The 24,806-nt window shown below is 43.6% G+C and overlaps 1 protein-coding gene across 2 annotated transcripts in view; it reads left to right on the forward strand.

Moving 5' to 3' along the window:
* JAG2 (jagged canonical Notch ligand 2) overlaps window positions 1-24,806 on the forward strand; it is a 126,093-nt gene that overhangs the window by 46,787 nt on the left and 54,500 nt on the right. For both annotated transcript variants that reach the window (XM_084837244.1, XM_084837249.1), the window contains exons 3-5: window positions 7,488-7,542; window positions 13,879-14,133; window positions 19,896-19,956. In XM_084837244.1, coding sequence (XP_084693370.1) covers window positions 7,488-7,542; window positions 13,879-14,133; window positions 19,896-19,956 — 371 coding nt within the window. The remainder of the gene's footprint in view (window positions 1-7,487; window positions 7,543-13,878; window positions 14,134-19,895; window positions 19,957-24,806) is intronic.

A 24,806-nucleotide genomic window follows, 5' to 3' on the forward strand; every position in this document is an offset into this window, starting at 1 on the left:
CGGTAGGATTGCGCCCTAAGTAATTTGGTGCCATCAGCAAACTTGGCCACTTCACTGCTCACTCCTGCTTCCAGACCATTTATGAACAAGTTGAATAGCATTGGTCCCAACATAGATCCCTGTGGGACCCCACTATTCACTTCCCTCCATTGGGAGAATTTACCATTTATTCCTACTCTCTGCTTTCTGTTCTTTAACCAGTTACTGATCAGTAAGAGGAGCTCTCCTCTTATTACATGACTGCTAAGTTTGCTCAGGAGTCTTTCGCAAGGGACTTTGTCAAAAGCTTTCTGGAAGGCCAAGTACACAATATTTGCTGTATCACCCCGTCCACATATTTATTGACACTTTCAAAGAATTCTGAAACGTTCGTGAGGCAGGACTTACCTTTGCGGAAGCGATGTTGGGAGACTAATAATTAGTTTTTATTACTTCCAAGTCTTGATAATTCTTGCAAGTACATTTTTCAGAGATGGTTGCACATCCCTGCTTCGCTTTCCTGGATGTTTCCCTCCATGTTTCTGTATTATAAGGCACCATACCTGTGCCCTGGCAATGGCAACAACGTAATCCTTTGTTTTTATGTATCACTTTCAAATGTTTAAAGTGTTTCACGTGTTAATCCTTACAATAACCCTCTAAATAGCCAAGCTAAACAACACTGTGAACCTTTCTGTCCCCTTGACTGAGCAACCAATGTAGTTCCGTGTTCTGTGCAATCTTCCTGGCTGCTAGTCCTTCTCACTAACACTAGCCACGCTCTTTTGGAACCAGCTCTGAGGGCCAGCCAGAATAGCAAGCAGCATACACCACAGGGCCATTGCCCCAATGATACCAGCAGCGTCTGGCAGCTGCCTAGATATATATGCAGTGGTAGTGAATGTACCTGCTGATAGATCAGCACACATACTGTTGAAATACATGTGCGCTGTGAAGTACACTTCTATGGGAAGCTGAGGCCCATTGCATCTGCAGTTATGGAAACTGAATTGCTATGATTGGATCGCTCCACTGGCACAAGGGGTGGAGTCCAGTGATGTGGGACGGAACGTTTTATTATTCATTTATTTGTTTATTACATTTCTATACCGCCCAGTAGCCGAAGCTCTGTGGGCGGTTCACAAAAATTAAAACCACACGTACAGCATAAAACAATATAAAATATGAAAGTTTAAAACTACAATATAAAAGTACAACCAGAATAAAACCTAGCAGCAATGCAGAGATTTAAAATACAGATTTCAAACAGCAGAGCTTGAAAGATTAGAATGCTAAAATACCTGGGAAAATGAAAAGGTGCTCACCTGGTGCCGAAAGGAGTACAAGGTAGGTGCCAGGCAAACCTCTCTAGGGAGTTCATTCCACAACCGGGGTTCCACTTATAGGGTTGGATCCAGGCTTAGTCATGCTTTGAGTAGACCCGTTGAAATCAATGAGGCTTAAGTTAGTCTTGACTGACTTGCCCCATTGATTTCAGTGGGTCTACTGTAAGCATGACTAAGTTTGGATCTAACCTTATAATTGGAAAATGTGTGTACTCTGGCCTATTATCATCTTGAGTATGTGTTATAATAAGGGTCGTTAAACTTTTTTCTCTTGGGGGGGCTGCATTCCCTCATGAGTAATCTCTCAGGGGCCATGTGTCAGTGGTGGGTGGGGACAAAGCTAAAAGTCAGTGGGTCATCCCATTTCTCTCCATGTCATCCCATTTCTCTCCATGTCATCCCATTTCTCTCCTTATTCTTTGCTGCCTAACTAGCTGTTGGATGGGATTGCTCTTGTCAGCGCTCTAAACTGATCACAAGCAGAGCACCTAGGGATGTACGAAAGTCACTTACCTTTTCGCAGGGGTGCTTCGCGGTGGGGGGGAGGCGCTTCGCTTCTCCCCCCGAAGTTCAGGCGAGGGGGGGGAGGTGTCCCGCCTCACCCGGCCGAAATTCAGGCCGGGGAGAAGCGCCCCGTCTCCCCGGCCATGAAACAAAGTGTAGAAAAAAAGAAAAAAAAACCGTGATAGGCTACGTAACGATTAACGTAGCCTATCACGGCTAGATTTCCAAAGTCAGCCGTGATAGGCTACGTTAATCATTACGTAGCCTATCACGGCTGACTTTGGAAATCTAGCTGTGATAGGCTACGTTAATTGTTACGTAGCCTATCACGGGGTTTTTGTTTTGTTTTTTACACTTTGTAATGGCAGCGGCAGCTGGTCGGAAGACCGGCTCCCACCCCCGACGAAAGGCCGACAAACCGCCGCCGTGACCCGCCGCCGGGAGGGACATTCGCCAAAGGTAAGTCCCATCCGGGGGGGGCGGGGGGCGGAGAATTTCACCGCCGATTTCGGGGGGCCGAATGCATTGGCGCTCGGCCCCCCAAAGATTCGGGGAGAAATTCTCCGCCATCCCTAAGAGCACCCTTGAAATTAGTCTGAGGGCCACATGTGGTCTGAGGGCCGTAGATTGCCCACTCCTGTGTTATAGGAAAGCAGCCTCTACATAGTATGTGCATACCTGCCATTTTTCTCATTCCCTGGCCTGCCTTTCTCCTGTTTTTCAAAACACATGTATGTTGATTCAGTGTTGCATTTCTAGCGAGTATGTCTGAGAAGAAAATCGAGAAGAGTTCAGTTTTGAGTCCAACAAACTTTACATTAGCGGTCTTTTGATAAGACTACCTTTCAAAGCAGGAATAGTGCCCTCTTATGTATAGCATGTGTGTATAAGGAGGCTGCTGTTGCAGTCTGAACCCTGATGAAACCTATCAAAAATTACTTAAGACGGCTAAGTATGCCATTATTTGTTCTGCAGTTATCCTCCAAGTAACAGCTTAATGCATTTGTTTGTATATAGAAAGCAAATATTAAAATACTTAACAGGTACTGTACAGTGAAAGAAAGTGCTGGCTGCTTTGAAATTCAGTGAATCACAAGAGCCAAATCTTTCCATGAGTTAGCTGGAGCATGCAGAGGAGTTCTGATGTTATTGGGGAAAAAACTGCAAGACTGAACAAGACACAATAGTTTACTTTAAGCAGGGTTCTTAACAGGGAAACCTGGCTTTAAGCCACACATCTTCCTTCATTGTATGCATACGTTTTGCTCAGGTGCTTCAAGAACGCTTCTATTCCTAGTTCAGGAAATATGAAAGTCTGTAGCTGTGCAATATTGTACTGTGATGCCCCTAAAATTGATCCATTGCTGTAAAATTTTATTTTCCTATTCTAATAGTTGTTGTCCTTCAAAGTGCATACATGCTTTTTGAAACAGGCAGTGTTTGCTATGCACAGAATGCTTTCCAAGGAGTTACACAGGTGCTGTTGCATAGCAAGTTGTGTTGTGTGAGCACTGCACTTTGAAGCAAACCCTGATCTAAGCTACAGCACTTGTAGTTGCTAGAATTTTATATACATTTTTATTTCTGAAAATGGGGGTTTCTAATCTTTAAATAAACTCTGTATCCAGTAAAAGACAATAGAGCTGTATCAATGCTCTTAACTAGTTACTTCCCTTTTTAGAAATCCCTTTAATTATTGGCCTCCTCTTGAATGCTCTGCCTTAAAGGTAGTCAGATTATTTTACTAAGTCTCCCCCCCCCAAAAAAATAATTAATTGGAATTCACGTTATTATTCCTATGGAAACTGCCTTTCTGTGATTGTTGTCATATGCAATAGAGATTGAGAGCTGTGTGTATAGATGTGCAACTCAGCAAAATTCAAGCTTCTCAAGGTTCTCCAAATTACACCTCTAATTCCGCCTTGTGTCCATATTGGATTGTGAGCTGCAGTTTCTCACATGAACATTTGTGCATATTTTCATGCACATTTTTCCAAACATGCACATTTTTTAAATGTATGCACTGTTCCCCCATTGACTAAAGTATGTTTGTGCATGTTTCAAATGTATGCATTTTATACACATTTTTCGAACAGTTTTTTGTTGTATGAATCCCGTTGCAATCTCAGAAATGCATGGCCTGCAGATTGCATTTCGGTCCATGTTCAGTTCTTGGAGGTGCGAATTAGATAAATTCTGTTCAAAACCAAACAAACAGTTTTCTCACTCATCTCTAGCTGTGTGTATCTAGTTCTGCAGTGGGGTCAAACCACTGTAAATTAGATCTGATCCATCAACTCTTCCTATCCTGTTTCTGACTCAGACACTCATTTTTACAAACTAATTCATCTACTGTGTGAATTGATTCATACACATCTTGTAGAAACTTTTACATTTATTCTTACAATATAATTTCTTTAAAATGAAAACAGTGTAAAATATGTGGCTCAAAACATTGTTCGGTAAACCCATTACATCCTCCATCTCAGTCATCATGTCTGACTACAGACTGTGAGTGGCCTCAGACTTTGAGCAGTGAAGGGAAACAGGAAGCACAAATGAGGTTGTACTTCCTGTTTTCATTCTTCTGTATAATATTGAATACAAGGGGCTCATTCTTATCTTCCATAGGGAGACACATGCTCTCCCTGCATTTCGAGCTTGCAAATCTTCCCATAGGGAATTTCTTCAGAAGGTACACAGATGTAAAAACAGGAAAGAAAACATCCAAAGCTGCTTTTAAATTTCAGCCTCAGATATTCCAAAGGATCCAGGAAGGTACCAGCACAAGTGTACCCAGAGAAGTAATGCAAGCTGGTCACCTGAGCTATTCAGGCATTTATGACAAAACCCCAGTCACTCATTTTTTAAAAAAAATTGGAACAGAAAACAAAACCTGTTTAAAATTACCCCCCCCCCCCATGTGAGTAGTAATTTGTATCCACGATCAAGGTAAATGTAGAACTACAAGTTCCAAACTCTTCCCTTCATCTGGCTGTTCCCTGGGAAATGAATGTTTTCATCTTTCTAGGATTAGAGCAGATAACCCTTATTGCCCCCAAATCTCCTGAGCACTAATTACAGAACCACTTATTTTACATGATTACCAGATCTTGTCTGGGGGTAGGGTTCAGCTCAGGTTCAAGGCAACAGATTTAAAGTTAGATTGTGTTCTGGTTTACTGAATTGCTGAACTGGCTTTTGAGTTCAACTCCTTGGTTTACAAGAAGAAACCAGCCTTGTGCATTGGGGCGGCCTGCCAACACTAACAACTCTTTTAAACAAAATCTTCTTAAGTGACAACCCCACTGAATTTGTGAGCACCAGGCACACTAGTAATCTCTGTACTGATTACTGGTAGTTCAAACAGGCTAGCAGGGCATAGGGCTGTTCTGTTTAAGAAAAAAGGCGAGTAAGGGGAGACATGAGAGAGGAGTATAAAACTATGTATGGTGTGGACAAAGTGCATGGGGAGAAGCTTTTCTCCCTCTTGTAATACTAGAATCTGAGATCCCCCAGTGCCACTGAATAGTGGGAGATTCAGGACAGATAAAAGGCAATATTTCTTCTCGCAGCACATGGTTTATTTATTTACAGCATTTGTATACCACTCCACATCTGAACAGATTCCTGAGTGGTGAACAACAAGAGATAAAATGAATGAAAGATAAAAAGAAGAAACATGATATTAAGATTATTCTTTTAAAAAACAGAGTGCCAATAGGAAAGCTTCCTGGAAAAGAGCTGTTTTTAGGTGGTGCTGAAAACAACCCAGTGTTGGTGCCTGCCTGATCTCCAGAGGCAGGGAGCTCCATAAGAACATGGTTAAACTATGGCGTTCGCTACCACAAGGTGTAGCCACCAAACTGGACAGCTTTAAAAGGGAATAAGACATATTTATGGAGAACAAGCCTATCAATGGCCACTCATCATGATGGCTATATATTACCTTCAGTTTCAGAGGCAGTATGCCTGTGTAGACCAATTGCTGAGGAACTATTCAGGATAAGGAACTTCCAGATGCAAGGAAGCGTGCATTACTAGGGATGTATGAAAGTCACTTACCTTTTTGCGGAATTGATTCGCGGTGGGGGGAGGCGCTCCATCCCTCCCCCCAGAATCCTCAACAGGGGGGGAGGTGATCCGGTCCTCCCCCCCGGAATCCTGCCCGGCTGGCTCCGCTCCACGGCGGCTCCGCAGAGCAGCTGGCCAGGGCCGCCCACAGCTGGACTTCCGGCCATGGACGGGCTGCTGTGGACGCAAATGGCGGCCGCCGTAGCCGCTGCCATTTGCGTCCAGCCAGGCTGCCGTGATAGGCTATGTAAGTATTTACGTAGCCTATCACAGCTAGGCAAAAAAAAAACAGCGTACACAAATGGCGGCGGCTACAGTGGCTGCCATTTGCGTTCCCTATTTTTCGCTGTTTTATCTTACGTAAATATTTACGTAGGCTATTAAGGCGAAAAAAAGGAACGCAAATAGTGTAGCGGGTGCTATTTGTGTTCCTTTTTTTTCCCCGCCGTAATAGCTTACGTAAATATTTACGTAGGCTAAAACTGCGGGGGGGGGAGGGGCCATGGGCAGGAGGGTGTTTCTGCACTCGTCTCCTCCTTGTGGGATTCCCATGGGCACCTGGTTGGCCACTGTGTGAACAGAATGCTGAAGGCTTTTGTTGGATCCAGTTTGGCTCTTATGTACAAAAGTAGCGCAGCAGCTCTGGTGTGACGGCTTTCTTATACGCTACCTCAGATGATTTTGCATAGTTACTTCATGCTAGGAAAGCCAGAATCAACACATTTGATTTTACAGCCGTGCGTGTGTGTGTGTGTGTGTGTGTGTGTGTAGAGTTGTGTCCTCTTAGAGCGGAACTTTCTCAGATTTTTCCAAGAGTTACTTAGGAATGGGACCATTTTGCCAAATGTTCCCCAACTGTGTGTGCACGTGCTCATGTGGCAGCAGCTACTTTTGACCCACAGTGCATCAGAACACTACTAGGTCTGGAGGTCATAGTTGCTGCTGCCGCTGCTAATAAGCCTGTTGTGGGGTGGGGAATTTGTTTCCTTCCCCCTAGACAATATTCAGCCACAAATAGGGTGGAGAATTTGGGAATCCAATATTGCTTGGTTCTAATAGTATATTCCACCTTTTCGTAGCGTTCCTACTTTGGGTATCGCTTCTGACCCAAACCTAGACTTCCTTAGCTTTAGCAAGTTGATTGCATAATGTCCAGTTTATGTAATAGGGCTGCTTCAAATGCTAACACATCGTCTATACAACTAGGGCTTAAATATAAGCAATTCCTTTGCAAAAAAGCATATTTAAGTAATGGGGATCCCCAAGGTATTGCAGTGTGAAATGGCTTTAGTCTTTTTGACCAGTAGTGATTAGGTTTTGAAGTAGTTCACTAAAGTTGGACAGTTATTGGACATATCAACATTAAACCGTATTCCCTGGTTATCTCTTGTAAAGTTGCTTTGTTGTTCGTCAGTCAAGTTTTTTATTTTAAGCTCTTCTGGCACCAATGAATTACATGCTGCTAGTAGAAGCAAACTACCATATGTCAGCGCAAGACATGTTTCCGCTAAATCAGATTCATGCCTCTTTCAGAATTCTAACTTCTCCCCTGCTTCAGTAACTAATTTGTGTCTTTTGTTTCAGAGATCGTTCACATTAATAATAGAGGCCTGGGATTGGGATAATGACACAAAACCTGGTGAGTATATTCTTACAGAATTTGAACATTGTGAAACTGAAATCAAACGAGTTTGCCCATCTTTTTTTTTTTTTTAAATGCCTCTGAGATTGCCAGTCATTTGAAATGGGATGTCAAAAGATTAAGCTACACCTTTAATGAATGCATCTAGATACTTCCAATTTAATTCAACTGGTGTGTTCTCTAACACTTAAAGAACAGCTACTGCTGTTGGTAGTCGTAAGTTTCCAGTTTGGCAGATGATATGAATAAAATTCTCTGAGATTGATTTAGTTATTTTACACGACACTGTTTAACGTTTAAAAGTATGCTGGGAATACTGGTTGGGCTGAAGATCCAAACCAGGTAACACCACTTGTTGCCTTCTCTATACATTCAGCCTGGCCCGTACTCTCTAATTGTGTTCCCCCACATAGGTGGAAAAATCAAAAGTGGATTCTAAAACACATTCAGCCACAATGATTTCAGCAGTTGTGGCACCACTTTTTTCCGAGCTGCAACTCTGTCATTAATGTGTAGCTGAGTTTGCACCTGCATTGCCCATTGAACATGCACATAGGGACAGCTGGGAATTGACATGTGGAGTACAGAACATCTTTTGTGAATCAGCCCTAGCAATATCCCCCAAATCTCTGAAAATGGGACATCTGAGTAGAGGTTTTTCTTACTACATTGATTTGTCTTTGTCAAGCCGCCTTGAGTTCCATTTTTTGGTAGAAAGGGGTACAAATCAAATATAGAAATAAATAAGTAATGATGATGGCTCATGAAACGTTGGCACCTGAGATGGAAAGTATAAATAGCACCTACCTCAGTTGGTACCCAAAGATCTTCCACCTGAGGCAGCTGCCTCGCCTCACTTCTGCCTAATGGTAGAGCTGGCCCTGAATAGGAAATGACATTAGATTGTTCTAGCTTCGTGTTAAGCCTGTATTGACTTAACGCTGGTCATTTATTTATCCAAATGTACTAAAAATACCTGCTGTGGTTTTAGGAGCTGCCAAACTGATTGGCCAGGTTCTGCAAGAGTGTTGCCCATTTTCTACTTGGTTCACATCACACTGAACCCCATGTCACTTCTCAGACATTTCTGTGCTGTTTATAGTTGAGTTCTCTTATACCATGGGAAAGATGAGAACAGGCACTTATACCTCTTCTATGGAAAGTCTGTAATTCTCTTGGGAGTGCTGATTATTACATCTGTAGCAGCAATAGGCTATGGTTTCGGCCCGTGGGCACATTCGGAAATTTGAGAAACCGTCCTAGGCACAACCATAAAATGGGTGAGTATTGCTGGTCACAAAGGGTAAGTCACCTGCCAAGATGGCAGCAGCTAGATTCTCCCACTTTACTTTGAAGCAATCCCATCTGCCAGTAAGAAAATATAAACATATTTTAAAATAAAAATTGGGAGGAGTAGGGTGTCTCAGTGGACACCACATTGCCTCCCCCTGATCTATAGAATCTAGGATATAGTGTGGTTGCCCATCAAATTTCCAAAGGAGTCAAGCATGCAATAAACTACCGCATTTCGATGCCAGTTTACATGGTGCGAGTTTTGTTTATTGTACAGTGTAAACACAATGCATTCTGTTCATGGACCGGTTGTCATTTCTGAAAGAATGTCATTTAGAGCAGTGGCTTTTGTCTTGTGTGTCTAGGTAATCCACAGCCAGTTTCTTTGAGAGAATATTGGCTTATACTAAAACTTCCTAGAACTTTCTACATGAAATGAAGACACTATTTAATAACGCGTTTAACCCAGGGATAGGCAACCTTTTTTCTGTTGAGGGCCACATTCTCTTCTGAATAGTCTGTTGGGGGGCACACATAGTCCAGGTTGATGGACAGCCCCAGAGTGATGGACAGCCCCAGAGCCAAAAGTCAGTGGGTCATCTTTTTTCTCTTACTGCTAGCTCCTTTTCTCTCACACACTCCACCTTCCTGCCCAGCAGGTTGCCAAGAAAAGGGCGGATCACTCTTGCCAGAAGTCTGGACTGATCATACGCAGACTGCTTTTGAAATATATATGTAGATATAATAGATATATGAAGGCTATCATATTGCGTCTTAATCATGTTCTCTCCAGGCTAAACATAACCAACTCCTTAATCCTTTCCTTCGGTTTCTCCCATTGCTAGCATTTGAACACTTGTGACAGTTACCTGCTACTGCTAATATTAAGGATCAACATAAGCAATGCAATAGAGAGAATTATTGATCTATTAAAATGTTGCTTTTTGTCTGTGGGCAAAGCCTGTTGATTCCTTGTGTATTTGTTTAATAGTCAGTGATGACCTGTTTTCTGTTCTAGTAGAGAGATGCATATAATCAAAACTATCAAGTTCTCTGGAGAAGCAGTGCTTGCTTACCAAGGTTGTACAGACTGGATTGAGGTCTTAAAATACTGTAGACATCTAGGAAAATGAGCTGGGGGAAAATAATCTGTGTAAGGCGAATTCCTACTGTAGCAAGTAACCGCTCTGTCTTCTTTCAAGTCAAATTGGCACATGCAATTTCTGAATCTAAGCTTCAGAGATCCATGATGTGGGAAGGATGGAACACTGACAGTTGTGATAGGGCGTGGGAAGAGAGCTAAGGAAATGGCACCTGGTTCCTAGCCAAGATCCTTTAGTTTAGTAGACGCCTGGCGGAAGGTTGGGCAGGGAGAAAAAGAAGCAGTCCATTCCCAGCACCTGACCCTACAATGCAGATGTGATTAGAGCAGGACGAAGGGATGTAGATAGGATATAAGCAAAAACTGGGGATGAGAGCAGCCGTGCCGCAGGGTGCCTCGAGAATCTCTATTCCATTTCTTCCTTGACAGGTTTTTTTTTATGGTAAGAAAAAGGATAGAAGAAGGAATAGGAAAACACGGGAAGCTTACAAACGGAAGATGGTGTTGTATGCTTCCCCTGTGAAATTCTGTGAATCGGGCAGGGTGACTACACAATAAAATTGTGACCTAGAAGCACCCTTGCTCATGCTGCTCAGTGACCATTCAGGAGAAGAGGAAGTGGGTGAGTTGCTGGCTTGGCACCCATATTGCAGAGACAACTCTGTTGACTCACTTTGTTGTTCAGACGATCAGCGGGGGAAACACTGCAGTGTCAGTTGTTTCCCTGGGCATAGTAAATTCTCACCCACCCTACAACCCCTACTGCAATCCATGGGCTATAGGACGGGTGAAAATTTACTACGCCTGTGCCACGTGCCAGGTTCAGATGACATGACATGCTTAATTAGGGTAATCGCAGTTGCGCAGGAAATAACCAATGCTGTGTTGTTTCCCCCACTGATCGTTCGAAACCTGGACTATGTTTTGCTTCTAAGCCATTGGGCTAGCTTGGATGCGATGGGATTCCTGCTATGTGTGTGAGTGATGAGCCACATGCTCTGCTCTCCCCTCTTCTTTCACGTTCAAGAGAAGGAGATCAGTGTGATGTGGCTGCAAAAAAGGCAAATGCTATTTTGGGCTGCATTAACAGAAGTATACCTTCCAAATCATGTGATGTACTTGTTCCCCTCTACTCAGCACTGGTTAGGCCTCATCTGGAGTACTGTGTCCAGTTCTGGGTGCCACACTTTAAGAAGGATGCAGACAAGCTGGAGAGGGTTCAGAGGAGGGCAACGAAGATGATCAGGGGACTGGAAACAATGCCCTATGAGGAGAGACTGGAAGAACTGAGCATGTTTAGCCTTGAAAAGAGAAGACTGCAGGGAGATAGGATAGCGCTCTTCAAGAACTTGAAAGGCTGTCACAGAGAGGAAGGCTAGGATCTCTTCTCGATCATTCACTCATTCATTCATTCATTCCACTTCTATACCGCCCAATAGCCAAAGCTCTCTGGGCGGTTCCCCAAAATTAAAACCAAACAGCACACAATAAAACAATTTAAAATATATAGAACATTAAAACCACAATATAACAGTACAACCACAATAAAACCTAGCAGCAGTGCAGGAGTTTAAAATACAGATTTAAAACAGCAAAGCTAAAAGTCTAGAAGCTAAAATGCCTGGGAAAATTAAAAGGTCTTCCACCTGGTGCCGAAAGGAATACAATATAGGTGCCAGGCGAACCTAACTAGGGAGCTCATTCCACAGCCGGGGTGCCACAGCAGAAAAAGCCCTCCTCTTAGTAGCCACCCGCCTCACTTCCTTTGGCAGGGGCTCACGGAGAAGGGCTGCTGAGGATGACCTTAAGGTCATCTGAGGATGATCATCCCAGAGACAGGGAATAATGGGCTCAAGTTACAGGAAGCCAGATTCCGGCTGAACGTCAGGACAAACTTCCTGACTGTTAGAGCAATACGACAATGGAACCAATTACCTAGGGAGGTGGTGGGCTCTCCCACACTGGAGGCATTCAAGATGAAGCCAAAGCATCTGTCAGGGATGCTTTGACTTGGGACTCCTGCCTTGAGCAGGGGGTTGGACTCGATGGTCTTGTAGGCCCCTTCCAACCCTACTATTCTATGATTCTATGAGATTGAAATCTTCCACTTTTGCTTTAAAACAAACAGAACTGGAGAGGATGGGGGGACTGGTTTGCTTAATTTCTAGTTCCTTGACTTCAGATTGGTTATTAAACAGTAGCATTCTTAATGTATTACGGATGGAGATTTTGGTTCTCTTCATTGTTAAGACTAAACCGTTCCAGTGCAGTTTTCAGGTACTTGAGCAACCTGAAGTTTTGCTTGCATATAAGTCTTTAACCTCCCAGCATTTTCAGAGGAGAGTTGCTTACAAGGACAAATTGGGTAGAGAACAGCTTTAGGGGGACAGTTTTTTCTGCTCAGAGCTCTCCTGATCCAGGCCTGGGGTCACCAGAGAAGGCAGTAGAAGACTTCTCTTTATTGTCTTAATAAAGGGGGCAGGACACTAATATGCACAGTGGAGATAGATGACATGGAGAGCACTGTCTTTGCTAAACTGTCTCCTGAGAAACTGTCTTGCTCAACAGCAGGGATGCTGTCTTTTTGCCTTGCATACAAAGGGCTAATTCTAGCTTCTCTTCTCTGCTTGCACAGGTGCTGGGTGGGTTGAAGGGCAAAATGCCAGTGCAACAAGAGAAGGTCAGTCTGGAATTAACCCTTCTGTACTGGGGCATGCAGGAATCCTGCAGTTTGGAGATGGAAGGACATGTCTGAGTATAGTGGAGCCTTCGATTTTTTAAAATAGCTCACTTGTTGTCAGTCGTCTGTCTTAGTTTTAGTATGACTTTGTGTTTACTCTGTGTGTGTGTGTGTGTGTGTGTGTGTCCATCCCACCACCATTCTTGTCACAGGATTCTCGTCTCTCTGACCCCGTTCAAACTAGCTGCAGCCTAGCTGTACAGTTTCACACTGGCCCTTTGTAGTGAACAACATGCCTCTTCTTGCGTATGGGAGAGAATCTACTCCCCTCCCTTCCCCCAACAATCTAAAACAGTTTGAGATGAAATTTGAGTTCAGTTCTAGCACATCCTAGCTGTGCATTCTTAAGTGAGCATACTGAGAAACTGTCTCCAAGAATGTACCAGCATATTCAACCATTGTTGTCTTCCTCTAATGTAAGCAAACCCCAGAGGACCAAAGTCAGAAAGCCCAAACTAGATGCAACATTGTTCATGTCTTTATCCCTTGCATTCCTGATTTTTTCTGAAAGTGATTGGGGGAAGAGAGCAAGCCTGATGGGGACTATGGCATTGAAGGGAGGGCTTCAGACCTTTGTCTCTGATGCAGTCCTGATCTGAATCATGGGGCTGCTGTTTGCAACAGGAGGAAAGCTCCTGTTAGTACCAGTGAAAACTTTTCTTGTACTGCAAAGGGGATTGGGGGGCTGATTAGGATTGGGACTGTGGTGGGAACAAATGCTGAACCCCCCCCCACCCTCCCCCCACACACACGCATAGACCCCATCTGGCTTGCTGTCTTGCCAGCTAAAAAATCAAGCATGCAAGGGCTGAAGTCATGAATAATGTCACATCCGACGAAAACACTTTGTGGTGCGCTCTGTGTTGTACTTGGCGACTATGAAAAGTTAGAATCTAGTAAGAAACTGCTTCTGTTTTGAGGAGTGGTGGTGATTTTGAATGTTGGACTTGCCATGCTGAGCTTCATAACCCACACAGGGCAAAGCTTGGGTGTAGCATTAGAATTATGATGCTATGAAGCTTAATTACTAAGGGCTTAACTAAATGTGCCACCATTCGCACAATTAGCAATTTGGTAAATGGTTTCTTAAAAGTGTACATAGGAGGCACAAGGTAACCATTGCGTCCCCATTATAAAAGCTACTCTGTGTCAGAATAGGTATGCACACTTTTAACTATCTAGTCTCTTTCCTTTTTAGGTGAAGAATTATTAATTGACAGAGTGCCATTTGCAAGTGTGATCAACCCAGAGGATCGATGGATGTCATTACAATTGAATGGCCATGTTGCTCATTTTGGAGCACAGATTAGAGTGAAATGTGATGAAAACTACTACGGCCCAGACTGCAAAAAATTTTGTGGCCCTCGTAATGACTTTGTGGGCCACTACACATGTGACCAAAATGGAAATAAAGCTTGTATGGAAGGCTGGATGGGTGACGAATGCAAACAAGGTACTATACTCATATTTTTAAAATACTGCACCTGAATCCTAAAATACTGGATGCTTTCTTCACCTGCTGAGGGCATGGAACCTCATGGTAATGTTGTTACCCTGTTTTTCTTTATGAACATGCCATATATGGGGTAGTGTTCAGTGGTGTCCTAGCGCTGATAACGTACTACAGTAAACCAACGTTTGTGCTACATAACTAGCAAATACACTAGTTGCACCAGTACCAGCAATCTACCGCTAAATGGGATGGCAGATTGCCGCTTTTCCCGTTGTACTGGTTATACATCTTTTTAAAACAAAATTATTTTTCTTGTAATACACACTTCCACACCAGTAGGACTCTGTTTTTAACCTCCAGTGAGTAGAGGACCAGGGACAGGCTATTCTAGAACAATCAGAAAGCTAGACACAAAAAGGGAAAAGAGGCTATGGAAGGACAAGACTCTCCAGTGGTGGTGACCTGCAAGGTGTGTGCAATGTTTGTTTTCTTGCCTGAGATCAACATGGCCTACACGTGCAACAAGCGCAAGTTGATCATGCTGCTGGAAGAAAAAGTAAGAGGACTGGAGCAGCAAGTGTTGACCCTCCAAGGAATAAGAGAACACGAAGAGTTTTTGGACAGAATGGGGGAACTACAACAGCAGAGCCAAGTACAGGAGCTAAAAGAATAAGTACAAGAGCAAGCTGATGCAAAAGAGAAAAATGCTGAGGCAAGGAAAAATGAAGTAGAGGATACTCCTTGGAAAAGGGTGACAGGAGCAGAAGAAGTAGAAGCCACTCTACAGTAGTGGAAGCAATGGAAATATGGAGCCATTTTCAAATACTTGAGGGTGAGACTGGGGACAGCCTGCAGAGGAAGAATCGCAGGGGAACCTACATGAGAGTGAGCAAGAGGCTGAAGGTCAGTCAAACAGAGGCGATGAAACTAAGGCCTACAACAACAAGAAGAGAAGAGGGTAGTAGTGGGAGACTTCTTGCTGCGTGGGATCGAAACCCAAGTATGTCGCAAAGACCCGTGGACTCGCCAAGTATGCTGTCTCCCGGGAGGCCGGATTAGAGATGTGACTGAAGGGTTGCCTACATTCATAAAGCCCACTGACAGGTGTCCCTTTCTTTTCATCCATGTGGGAACAAATGCTACCGCCAAGCGGAGCTATGAAGAAATCATGTCAGACTTTGAAGTTTTGGGCAGGAAACTCAAGAACTTTGGGGCCTGGATAGTTTTCTCATCCATCCTTCCAGTAGTTAGAAGAGGGATAGAAAGGGAAAGAAAAATGCTCATGGTGAATGACTGGCTACGAAGGTGGTGCCAACGAGAGAGATTTGGATTCTGGGACCATGGACTGTACTTCCTGGAAGATGGGCTGTTGGCAAGGGACGGGTTGCACCTCACAAAGGATGGGAAGAATGTGTTTGGCCACAGCATGAAGAATTTCATCAGGAGGGCTTTAAACTGAATCTCACAGGGAAGGGAGATGTAAAGTTGGGGGTAACAATGGATGAAGGCTCATGCACCTTAATGGAGAGAACAGCTCTAAAAGCACCCAGTAATAGTCTTCAGACACATGTAGGAAGAAAGCCAGACTATGAAGCACATGGTCTTCGATGTCTATATACTAATGCCCAGAGTATGGGAAACAAACAGAATAAACTTGGACTCTTAATACAGGAGGGAAATTATGATTTGATAGGTGTAACTGAGACTTGGTGGGATGACTTTCATGACTGGAATACAGCAATTGAAGGATATAACTTGTTCAAAAAGAACAGGAGGAACAGAAAGGGAGGTGGGGCTGCACTATATGTTAAAAATATATATCTTTGCACAGAAATACAGGAGGATGAGCTTGGTAGCCCCATCGAGAGCATCCGGGTTAAAATAAATGGAGCAAAGAATAAAAGGAACCTGGTGGTTGGAATCTACTACCAGCCACCCAATCAAGGAGAAGATGAGGATAAAACTTTTGAAAAGCAAATAGCCAATGTTCCAAGGACGCATGATGTAGTAGTAATGAGGGACTTCAATTTCCCCGATATTTGTTGGGAGACAAATTCTGCAAAACATGGCCCCTCCAGGAAATTCCTGACTTGTGTGGTGGATAACTTCTTCCTACAGAAAGTAGAGGTAGGAACTATTGAATCGGCTATCCTTGACTTGATCCTAACCAACAGAGATGACTTAGTGGATAAAGTAGCAGTTATAGGAACTCTGGGGGAAAGCGACCATGTTGTACTTGAGTTCTTGGTTCTAAGGGAAGCAAAAGCCAAGTGTAGTCAAACGCTTACCCTGGCTTTTAGGAAAGCTGATTTTCATAAACTCAGAACAATTATAAGTAAGGTCCCATGGCAAGCGACTTTAACAAGAAAAGGAGTCCCAGATGGGTGGGAGTTTTTAAATAAGGAAATTCTAAAGGCAGAATTACAAACAATTCCAACAAGAAGAAAAGGTGGAAGTCAACAGAAGAAGCCAATGTGGCTTCATAAAAAGCTTAGAGATGACCTGAAAACAAAAAAGGACACATACAGGAAGTGGAAAGAAGGCCAAGCAACAAAGGAAGTTTACAGGCAGGTAGCAGAGAATTGCAGGGATGGCATCAGGAAGGCTAAAGCTGAGAACGAGCTGAGGTTAGCAAGGGATCCTAAACGCAACAAAAAGGCTTTCTTCAGCTACATGCATAGTAAAAGACAGAGGAAAGAAATGGTGATTCAGCTATTAAATAAGGATGGCAAAATGATAACAGATGAAAAAGAAAAGGCAGCAGTGCTCAATTCCTACTTTGGCTCAGTCTTCTCCGAGAAGGGGGCTATGAACCCCCTGGCAAAGGCAAAGTACAGGCTGAAGGGACAGGATTGCAGCTTGAGATCGACAGGCATATGGTCAAGGAACAACTAATGACTTTGAATGAGTTCAAATCTCCAGGACCAGATGAACTGCAGCCTAGAGCAATAAAGGAACTGGCAGAAGAACTCTCAAAACCAATGTCTAGTATCTGAGCAATCATGGAGGACGGGTGAAGTGCCAGATGACTGGAGGAGGGCTAATGTTTTCCCTATCTTCAAAAAGGGTAAAAAGGAGGAACCTGGGAACTACAGACCAGTCAGTCTGACATCAATCCCTGGGAAAATTCTGGAGCAGATGATAAAGCGATTCATCTGTAAGCACCTTGACAACAATGCCGTGATTACTCAAAGACAACATGGATTTGTCAAGAACAAATCCTGCCAGATGAATCTGATCTCATTTTTTGATCAAGTCACTTCCCTTGTGGACTGTGGGAATGCTGTGGACATAATATTCCTCAACTTCAGCAAAACTTTTGACAAAGTGCCCCATGATATCCTGATGAGTAAACTAGCTCAAAGTGGGCTAGATGAAACAACGGTCCGCTGGATCCACAGTTGGTTGCAGAATTGGACTCAAAGAGTGCTGTCAATGGGATCTTCTCCAACTGGGGAGAGGTAACGAGCAGGGTACCGCAGGGCTCAGTCCTGGGCCCAGTGCTCGTCAACATTTGTATTAATGACTTGGAGGAGGAGGTGCAGGGAATGCTGATCAGATTTGCAGATGACACAAAATTGGGCAGGATAGCTAATACCCTGGAAGACAGAAACAAATTCAAAGTGATCTGGATAGACTGGAGTGCTGGGCAGAAAACAACAGAATGACATTTAATGGGGATAAATGCCAAGTTCTGCACCTAGGAAAAAGAAACCAAAGGCACAGTTACAAGATGGGGGATACGTGGCTCAACAATACTACAAGCGAGAAGGATCTTGGAATTGTTGTCGATCACAAGCTGAAGATGAGCCAGCAATGTGATGTGGCTGCAAAAAAGGCCAATGCTCTTTTGGGCTGCATTCATAAAAGCATAGCTTCCTAATCCCAGGAAGTACTAGTTCCCCTCTACTCAGCACTGGTTAGGCCTCATCTGGAGTACTGTGTCCAGTTCTGGGCACCACACTTGAAGGATGCAGACAAGCTAGAGAGGGTTCAGAGGAGAGCAACAAAGATGATCAGGGGACTGGAAACCAAGCCCTACGAGGAGAGACTGAAGGAACTGGACATATTTACCCTTGAGAAGAGAAGACTGAGGGGATATATGATAGCGCTCTTCAAGTCCTTGAAAGGTTGTCAAAGAGAGGAAGGCCAGGATCTCTTCTCGATCATCCCAGAGTGCAGGATACGGAATCATGGGCTCAAGTTACAGGAAGCCAGATTCCAGCTGAACATCAGAAAAAACGTCCTGATTGTTAGAGCAATACGACAATGGAACCAGGGAGGTGGTGGGCTCCCCCACACTGGAGACATTCAAGATGAGGCTGGACAGCCATCTGTCAGGGATGCTCTGACTTGGATTCCTTGCATTGAGCAGGGGGTTGGACTCAATGGTCTTGTAGGCCCCTTCCAACCCTACTATTCTATGATTCTATAATGGTCTTGTAGGCCTCTTCCAACCCTACTATTCTATGATTCTATTGCTCTCAAGCGTTGGTTTATGCTGGTGCAACGTCACTAGTACTAGCATTGAGACACCATTGCATACAGTGGAGTTGTACAATTGTCATATCTAGCTTAATATTGTCTAGACTGGCAAAGACTTTGCCAGTTTTGGGAGGTCTTTTTTTGGCCATGCTACCTGAGATCCTTTTTATTGGAATATGCCAAGGACTAAGCCTTGGATCTTCTGCATGCAAAGCATCACTGAGCTATGGTTCCTCCAAAAAGATTAGCTTAGTTCATGTTTGTTCAGGGTTCTGTATTAAATCAACAATCCATAGATAAGCAAATAGTTCCAGGATGTTTCAGACACACACAACCTTTCCCTCTTCGGTTATGCTTACATGTCCACTATCTGCCTTCAGTCATTCTATTTATTAAAACATACTTATTCCACCTTTCCATTAAAGTGCTCAAGGCAGCTTACAAAGGTAAGAAATCCCACTCCACTTGGCATACCAGCTGTAATGACCTTGCAGTTTTTCACACTGCCTGCGTTGAAGCAGGGATGAGCTGTGAGTTCTCTTATCCAGGCATTCTCTCCTTTCACTGTGCTTCAGCTTCAGATTTAACAACTTGATCATGTAAATTGATGAGCAATTTAAGAGTTCGTTCTGCTCTAAAAACTTAGTCTGAAGATCTGGGGCTTATGCTTAAGGTATCTATGGAACCATTTCTGGTTTGCACTGTTCTCTAAAAGCTTCAAACCTACAATACACCATAGTCTCAAACTCCTCTTACTTTTAGAGAATTGAATTAGAATGTGTTCTTAGCAATGTATCTGAGACATTCTAATATATTTTAACTTTATAAGAACGGCTTCGGACATGACACTCCTGTAGAGAGAGAGAGAGACAGGAAGCACAAGCATCCTGTGCTTCCCTATTCCTCTCTACCTTTTGTCTTTTCTGAAATAGATATTTTCGCCAGGCAAGAAAGATGCAAACATCCGTCTTTCCTGCCTGAAGAAAATATTGAGTCTAATCCCGAAACATGGGGGTTGGACTCGATGGTCTTATAGGCCCCTTCCAACCCTACTGTTCTATGATTCTATCTGGTATTTATATTTGGGAGATGACGGATCTGGTTATTGTAATTTGATACTTCTAGCTGAGAAGTAGTTAACATTGCTTGACCATGTGTCATTCAAGGTACATTACAAAAAGAAAATGCAGTGTATAAAATGACACTGTTTAATTGCGGGACCAACTCTTTCTAAAATGCTGGTACTAACTGATGTTTAACCTTCTTTCTGTTCATAGCTGTATGTAAACAAGGATGTAATTTAGTCCATGGGGGCTGCAGTGTACCTGGGGAGTGCAAGTAAGTATATATGTAGATTTGGGTTTTGTGTGTGTGTTTTCCAAAACACTAGGTTTCCAGTAACACTGATATGTATTACGATCTTGTGGGAAAGCTGTAATGACCAAGCAGACTTTCTGGATTTATTACACAGAATTTACTTTTGAGAGATCTAGTGTATTTTACTTCAAATATTTATACTCTGCTTTTCCATATAATTTCCAAATTAAAGAAAAAATCAATGGAGTAAAAGTACCCTGCAAAAATGCGGCTTCCCTACAGGTAAACTCTGGGGTAGCTGCAGATAGGGATGTACGAATCCCTTACCTTGCGTTCGTGGGGGGGTCCGCTGGGGGGGGAGGCGTTCCTCCCCCCCCCCCGAATCCTTGCTGGCATTGACTCCGTGGAGCCGCCGGCTGGCTCCGTTCCACCAGTGATACGGCCGCCATTGCCGTCTGTACTGCTGCTGGGCGGAAACAGGAAATGATCCAGACGCAAATGGCATCTGTGACGCCATTTGCGTCCCTGTATTTTCTCATGATGGGCTACGCGTTTGAATTTGCCTATCACAAGAAAATACAGGGACGCAAATGGCGTCACGGACTCCATTTGCGTACGGATCACTTCCCGAACGGAGCCGCCAGGAGGGAGGATTCAGTCTGCATGGGTCTAGGAGGCGGAGGTGAGTACATCTGTTCCACCATGGACTCCGGGGGGGCGAATTCAATGGAATTCAGCCTCATTTGAGTCCATGGCAGATTCCGCGGACATCCCTAGCTGCGGACTGGCCACAACATCATGTGCTGCAAAGGATCTCCAAATCTGCAGCAAATCACCCGTGAAGACAGGCCCCTGGAGATGCCAGGAACTGAACCTGGGACCTCTTGTATTCAGAGCCACCACAGCACTACAACCCTTCCCCAGCACTATCCTCTGCATGTCACTAAAACCCGAATAGCTCTGTTTTTACTGGCTGTTTTCCCTTCCCTGTGATGCAGTTTGTGTCTGTCATTAAGAAAAAGCATCCACATCCCCACTTGCCCTTTCCTGCTTCAAATGTTTTGGCTAAAATTTCCGGTGGAAGTATGTGTGCAGGAGTTTTCTTTTGTTAGGCTGGCTGTGTGTGTTTTTTTTAAAGATAACACACTTTTATACATATGGGACTTAATTATGATCTTTGCCCTTGCAGGATGTGCAGGTTCACCAATACTGTGGGGTATATTTTTTTTTCCTGTTTTTTCTCCTTAAGCCTGCATCCTATTGATCTTTTGTTTTTTTTAGGGTTCTTACTTTAGGCTTACATACATCTTCCTCCAGCTTCTGAAATATATTATTGGGTTCATCCTGCCTCTGAAATGTTCTGAGCAGAACTTCAGTACAGCTGTGCTACTTTTAGAATAAGGGTGTTATTTAAAGAACCCTGCTTAATCAGAGGTCTTAAATGGCCTCTAAAGGAATATGGTGCAGAAAATTGCCATGTTACGAATTCTAAAAGTTCATTGTGCAGACAGAATTTTTGAAGGGTTGTATGTGTGCACAGATGTAGGGTATGTATGGAAAATCAAATACAGTGCATTGATTGAAATTTGCATGTGCATGAAAACATGCAGTGAGATTTTCTGCATGGGTGTCAATTGCTACTCTTTTGTTTGCTCAGAGTAGTTCACTATGGAGGAGCCTCAGGTATTAAAAAAGCAACACTTTTTCTTCACTGGTGTTGCTTAAACATTCATTCTACCTTTCTGAAAATCTTTGTTTTCTCCAGCTATTAACAATTCACTTTTTACTCGTATCAGGAAATTTTTTTAATCAGTTTAAGTGAAGCCTGTTCGCCACCTTATCTGAGCCGGGACTGTTTTACACACTGGCCTCAAACTCAAGAATTGTTCCTGCTTCCCTACACTTTTCCCTTCCCCATACGAAAGGTCTAGCCACATAAATCATATGGGTATAGCCTGCACGGCATTGTACCACCTCCAAATGCAAGTGGGGATAACCTGTTTGAATCTTTTCCCATGTCAAACCCCATACCTGTGGAAAGTTAGCATGCATGTCAGGGAGAAGTGGGGTCTGTCCTTTTTCCCTGACATGCTACCTTTCTACAGGTGTGGAGAGTTTTTAAACTAGCGGAGCACCCAAACATACAATCTCACCTGTATTTGGAGGTGGTACAATCCAGGTAGTCTTGTGCCACATGCATTTTCTGAACATGTGGATAAGCTCCAAGATTCAGGCAGAGGTGACTTGATGGTGATTGATCTGAGAATAAATGGTTAACAAGCGCCTATCTCAGAGCAGCATCTTGCTGTCACTCTGTCCCTACTGGCCTTGTTGTGGTACAGTGTCCTATTGACTCATACCGATCAGGCTGCCTAGTGGTGTGGTGGTCATGAATTGGCAAGTCAGAAGATCTGCATCATTGTAAGCACAGCTGACGTAGCCTAGAATAATTGGAGAAAAGGTTGTTCACCATTGTCCTTTTTAATTCTCCTTTGGGATCAGAATAAATCTTCTGCAGTAGCAGTTTTATGTGGCAATGGCAAACAAAGAACAGTCCTATTAGTTCATCAGTAAATCAAAGTTATTATGAGATTAGACCCCCAATTTTCTATCTCTTGGTTCCAATCATGAGGAATAGCTAGCTGTTCTGTTCACACTTTCTCCCAAGTTCCAAAATGCCCCCGTGTGAACATTTTCTCTCTCCAATATGTTCTGGGAATGTGCAGTCATCTCTAAACCATTTCAGACACGGAAATGGAATCAAAGCTGTTCTAGCACCAATGAACGTTGGATATAACCAGACTTCCTGTTTGGCAGGAAACCTTAGTTTACCCTTCCTTATAAATGTGAAAACTGATCAGTTTACTGTACATAACCTTTTGACTTGAAACACTGCGTTCCTTTGGGTGGGTACTGGTTTTTACGAATTGTTGTTCAGTCGTTCAGTCGTGTCCGACTCTTCGTGACCCCATGGACCATAGCACGCCAGGCCTTCCTGTCCTGCGCTCTCTCCCGGAGCGTGCTCAAGTTCATATTCATTGCATCCGTGATGCTATCTAGCCATCTCATCCTCTGCCGTCCCCTTCTCCTTTTGCCTTCAGTCTTTCCCAGCATCAGGGTCTTTTCCAGGGAGTTTTCTCGTCGCATTAGGTGGCCAAAATATTGGAGCTTCAGCTTCATTATCTGTCCTTCCAATGAGCACTCAGGGTTGATTTCCTTTAGGATGGACTGATTTGACCTCCTTGCAGTCCAGGGGACTCGTAAGAGTCTTCTCCAGCACCACAGTTCAAAAGCATCAATTCTTCGGCGCTCAGCCTTCCTTATAGTCCAGCTCTCACAGCCATACATTACTACTGGGAAAACATAGCTTTGATTAGACTGACCTTTGTCGGCAAGGTGATGTCTCTGCTTCTTACTATGCTGTCTAGGTTGGCCATAGCTTTCCTCCCAAGGAGCAAGCATCTTTTAATTTCAGGGCTACAGTCACCGTCTGCGGTGATCTCGGAGCCCAAGAAAGTAAAATCTGTCACTGCTTCCATTTCTTCCCCTTCTATATGCCAGGAAGTGATGGGGCCAGATGCCATGATCTTAGTTTTTTTAATGTTGAGTTTCAAACCAGCTTTTGCACTCTCCTCTTTCACCCTCAACAAGAGGCTCTTTAGATCCTCTTCGCTTTCTGCCATTAGGATGGTATCGTCTGCATATCGGAGGTTGTTGATAATTCTCCCAGCAATCTTAATTCCGACCTCTGATTCATCCAACCCGGCATTTCTCATGATGTACTCTGCATATAAGTTAAATAAGCAGGGTGACAATATGCAGCCTTGTCGTACTCCTTTCCCAATTTTGAACCAATCGGTTGTTCCATGTCTGGTTCTGACTGTTGCTTCTTGACCCTCATACAGGTTTCTCAGGAGACAGGTAAGGTGGTCTGGTACTGCCATCACTTTAAGAATTTGCCACAGTTTGTTGTGATCCACACAATCAAAGGCTTTAGCGTAGTCAATGAAGCAGAAATAGACGTTTTTCTGGAATTCTCTTGCTTTCTCCATGATGCAGCGAATGTTGGCGATTTGATCTCTAGTTCCCCTGCCTCTTCTAAACCCAGCTTGTACTTCCGATAGTTCTCGGTTCGCGTACTGCTGAAGCCTAGCTTGTAGGATTTTGAGCATCACCTTGCTGGCATGTGAAATGAGCGCAATTGTGCGGTAGTTTGAACACTCTTTGGCGTTGCCCTTCTTTGGAATTGGAATGTAAACTGACCTTTTCCAGTCCTGTGGCCACTGTTGAGTGTTCCAGATTTGTTGGCATATTGAATGCAGCACTTTAACAGCATCATCTTTTAGGATTTTAAATAGCTCGGCTGGAATACTGTCATCTCCGCTAGCTTTGTTGTTACTAATGCTTCCTAAGGCCCACTTGACTTCACTCTCGAGGATGTCCGGCTCAAGTTCAGTGACCGCACTATCATGGCTATCAGGGACATTCAGATCTTTCCTGTATAGTTCTTCTGTGTATTCTTGCCACCTCTTCTTAATCTCATCTGCTTCTGTTAGGTCCCTGCCTTCTTTGTCCTTTATCATGCCTGTCTTGGCACAAAACGTTCCCTTGATATCTCCGATTTTCTTGAAAAGATCTCTAGTCTTTCCCATTCTATTGTTTTCCTCGATTTCTTTGCTTTGTTCATTTAAGAAGGCCTTCTTGTTTCTCCTTGCTATTCTCTGGAAATCTGCATTCAGTTGGATATATCTTCCCCTTTCTCCCTTGGTTTTCGCTTCCCTTCTTTCCTCAGCTACTTGTAAAGCCTCATCAGACAGCCACTTGGCTTTCTTGCATTTCTTCTTCTTTGGGATGGATTGAGTTGCTGCCTC

The sequence above is a fragment of the Heloderma suspectum genome, chromosome 1 (genome assembly GCF_057233095.1).
Source record: "Heloderma suspectum isolate Gila_16-S chromosome 1, 16-S_ref, whole genome shotgun sequence".
NCBI lineage: Eukaryota > Metazoa > Chordata > Lepidosauria > Squamata > Helodermatidae > Heloderma > Heloderma suspectum.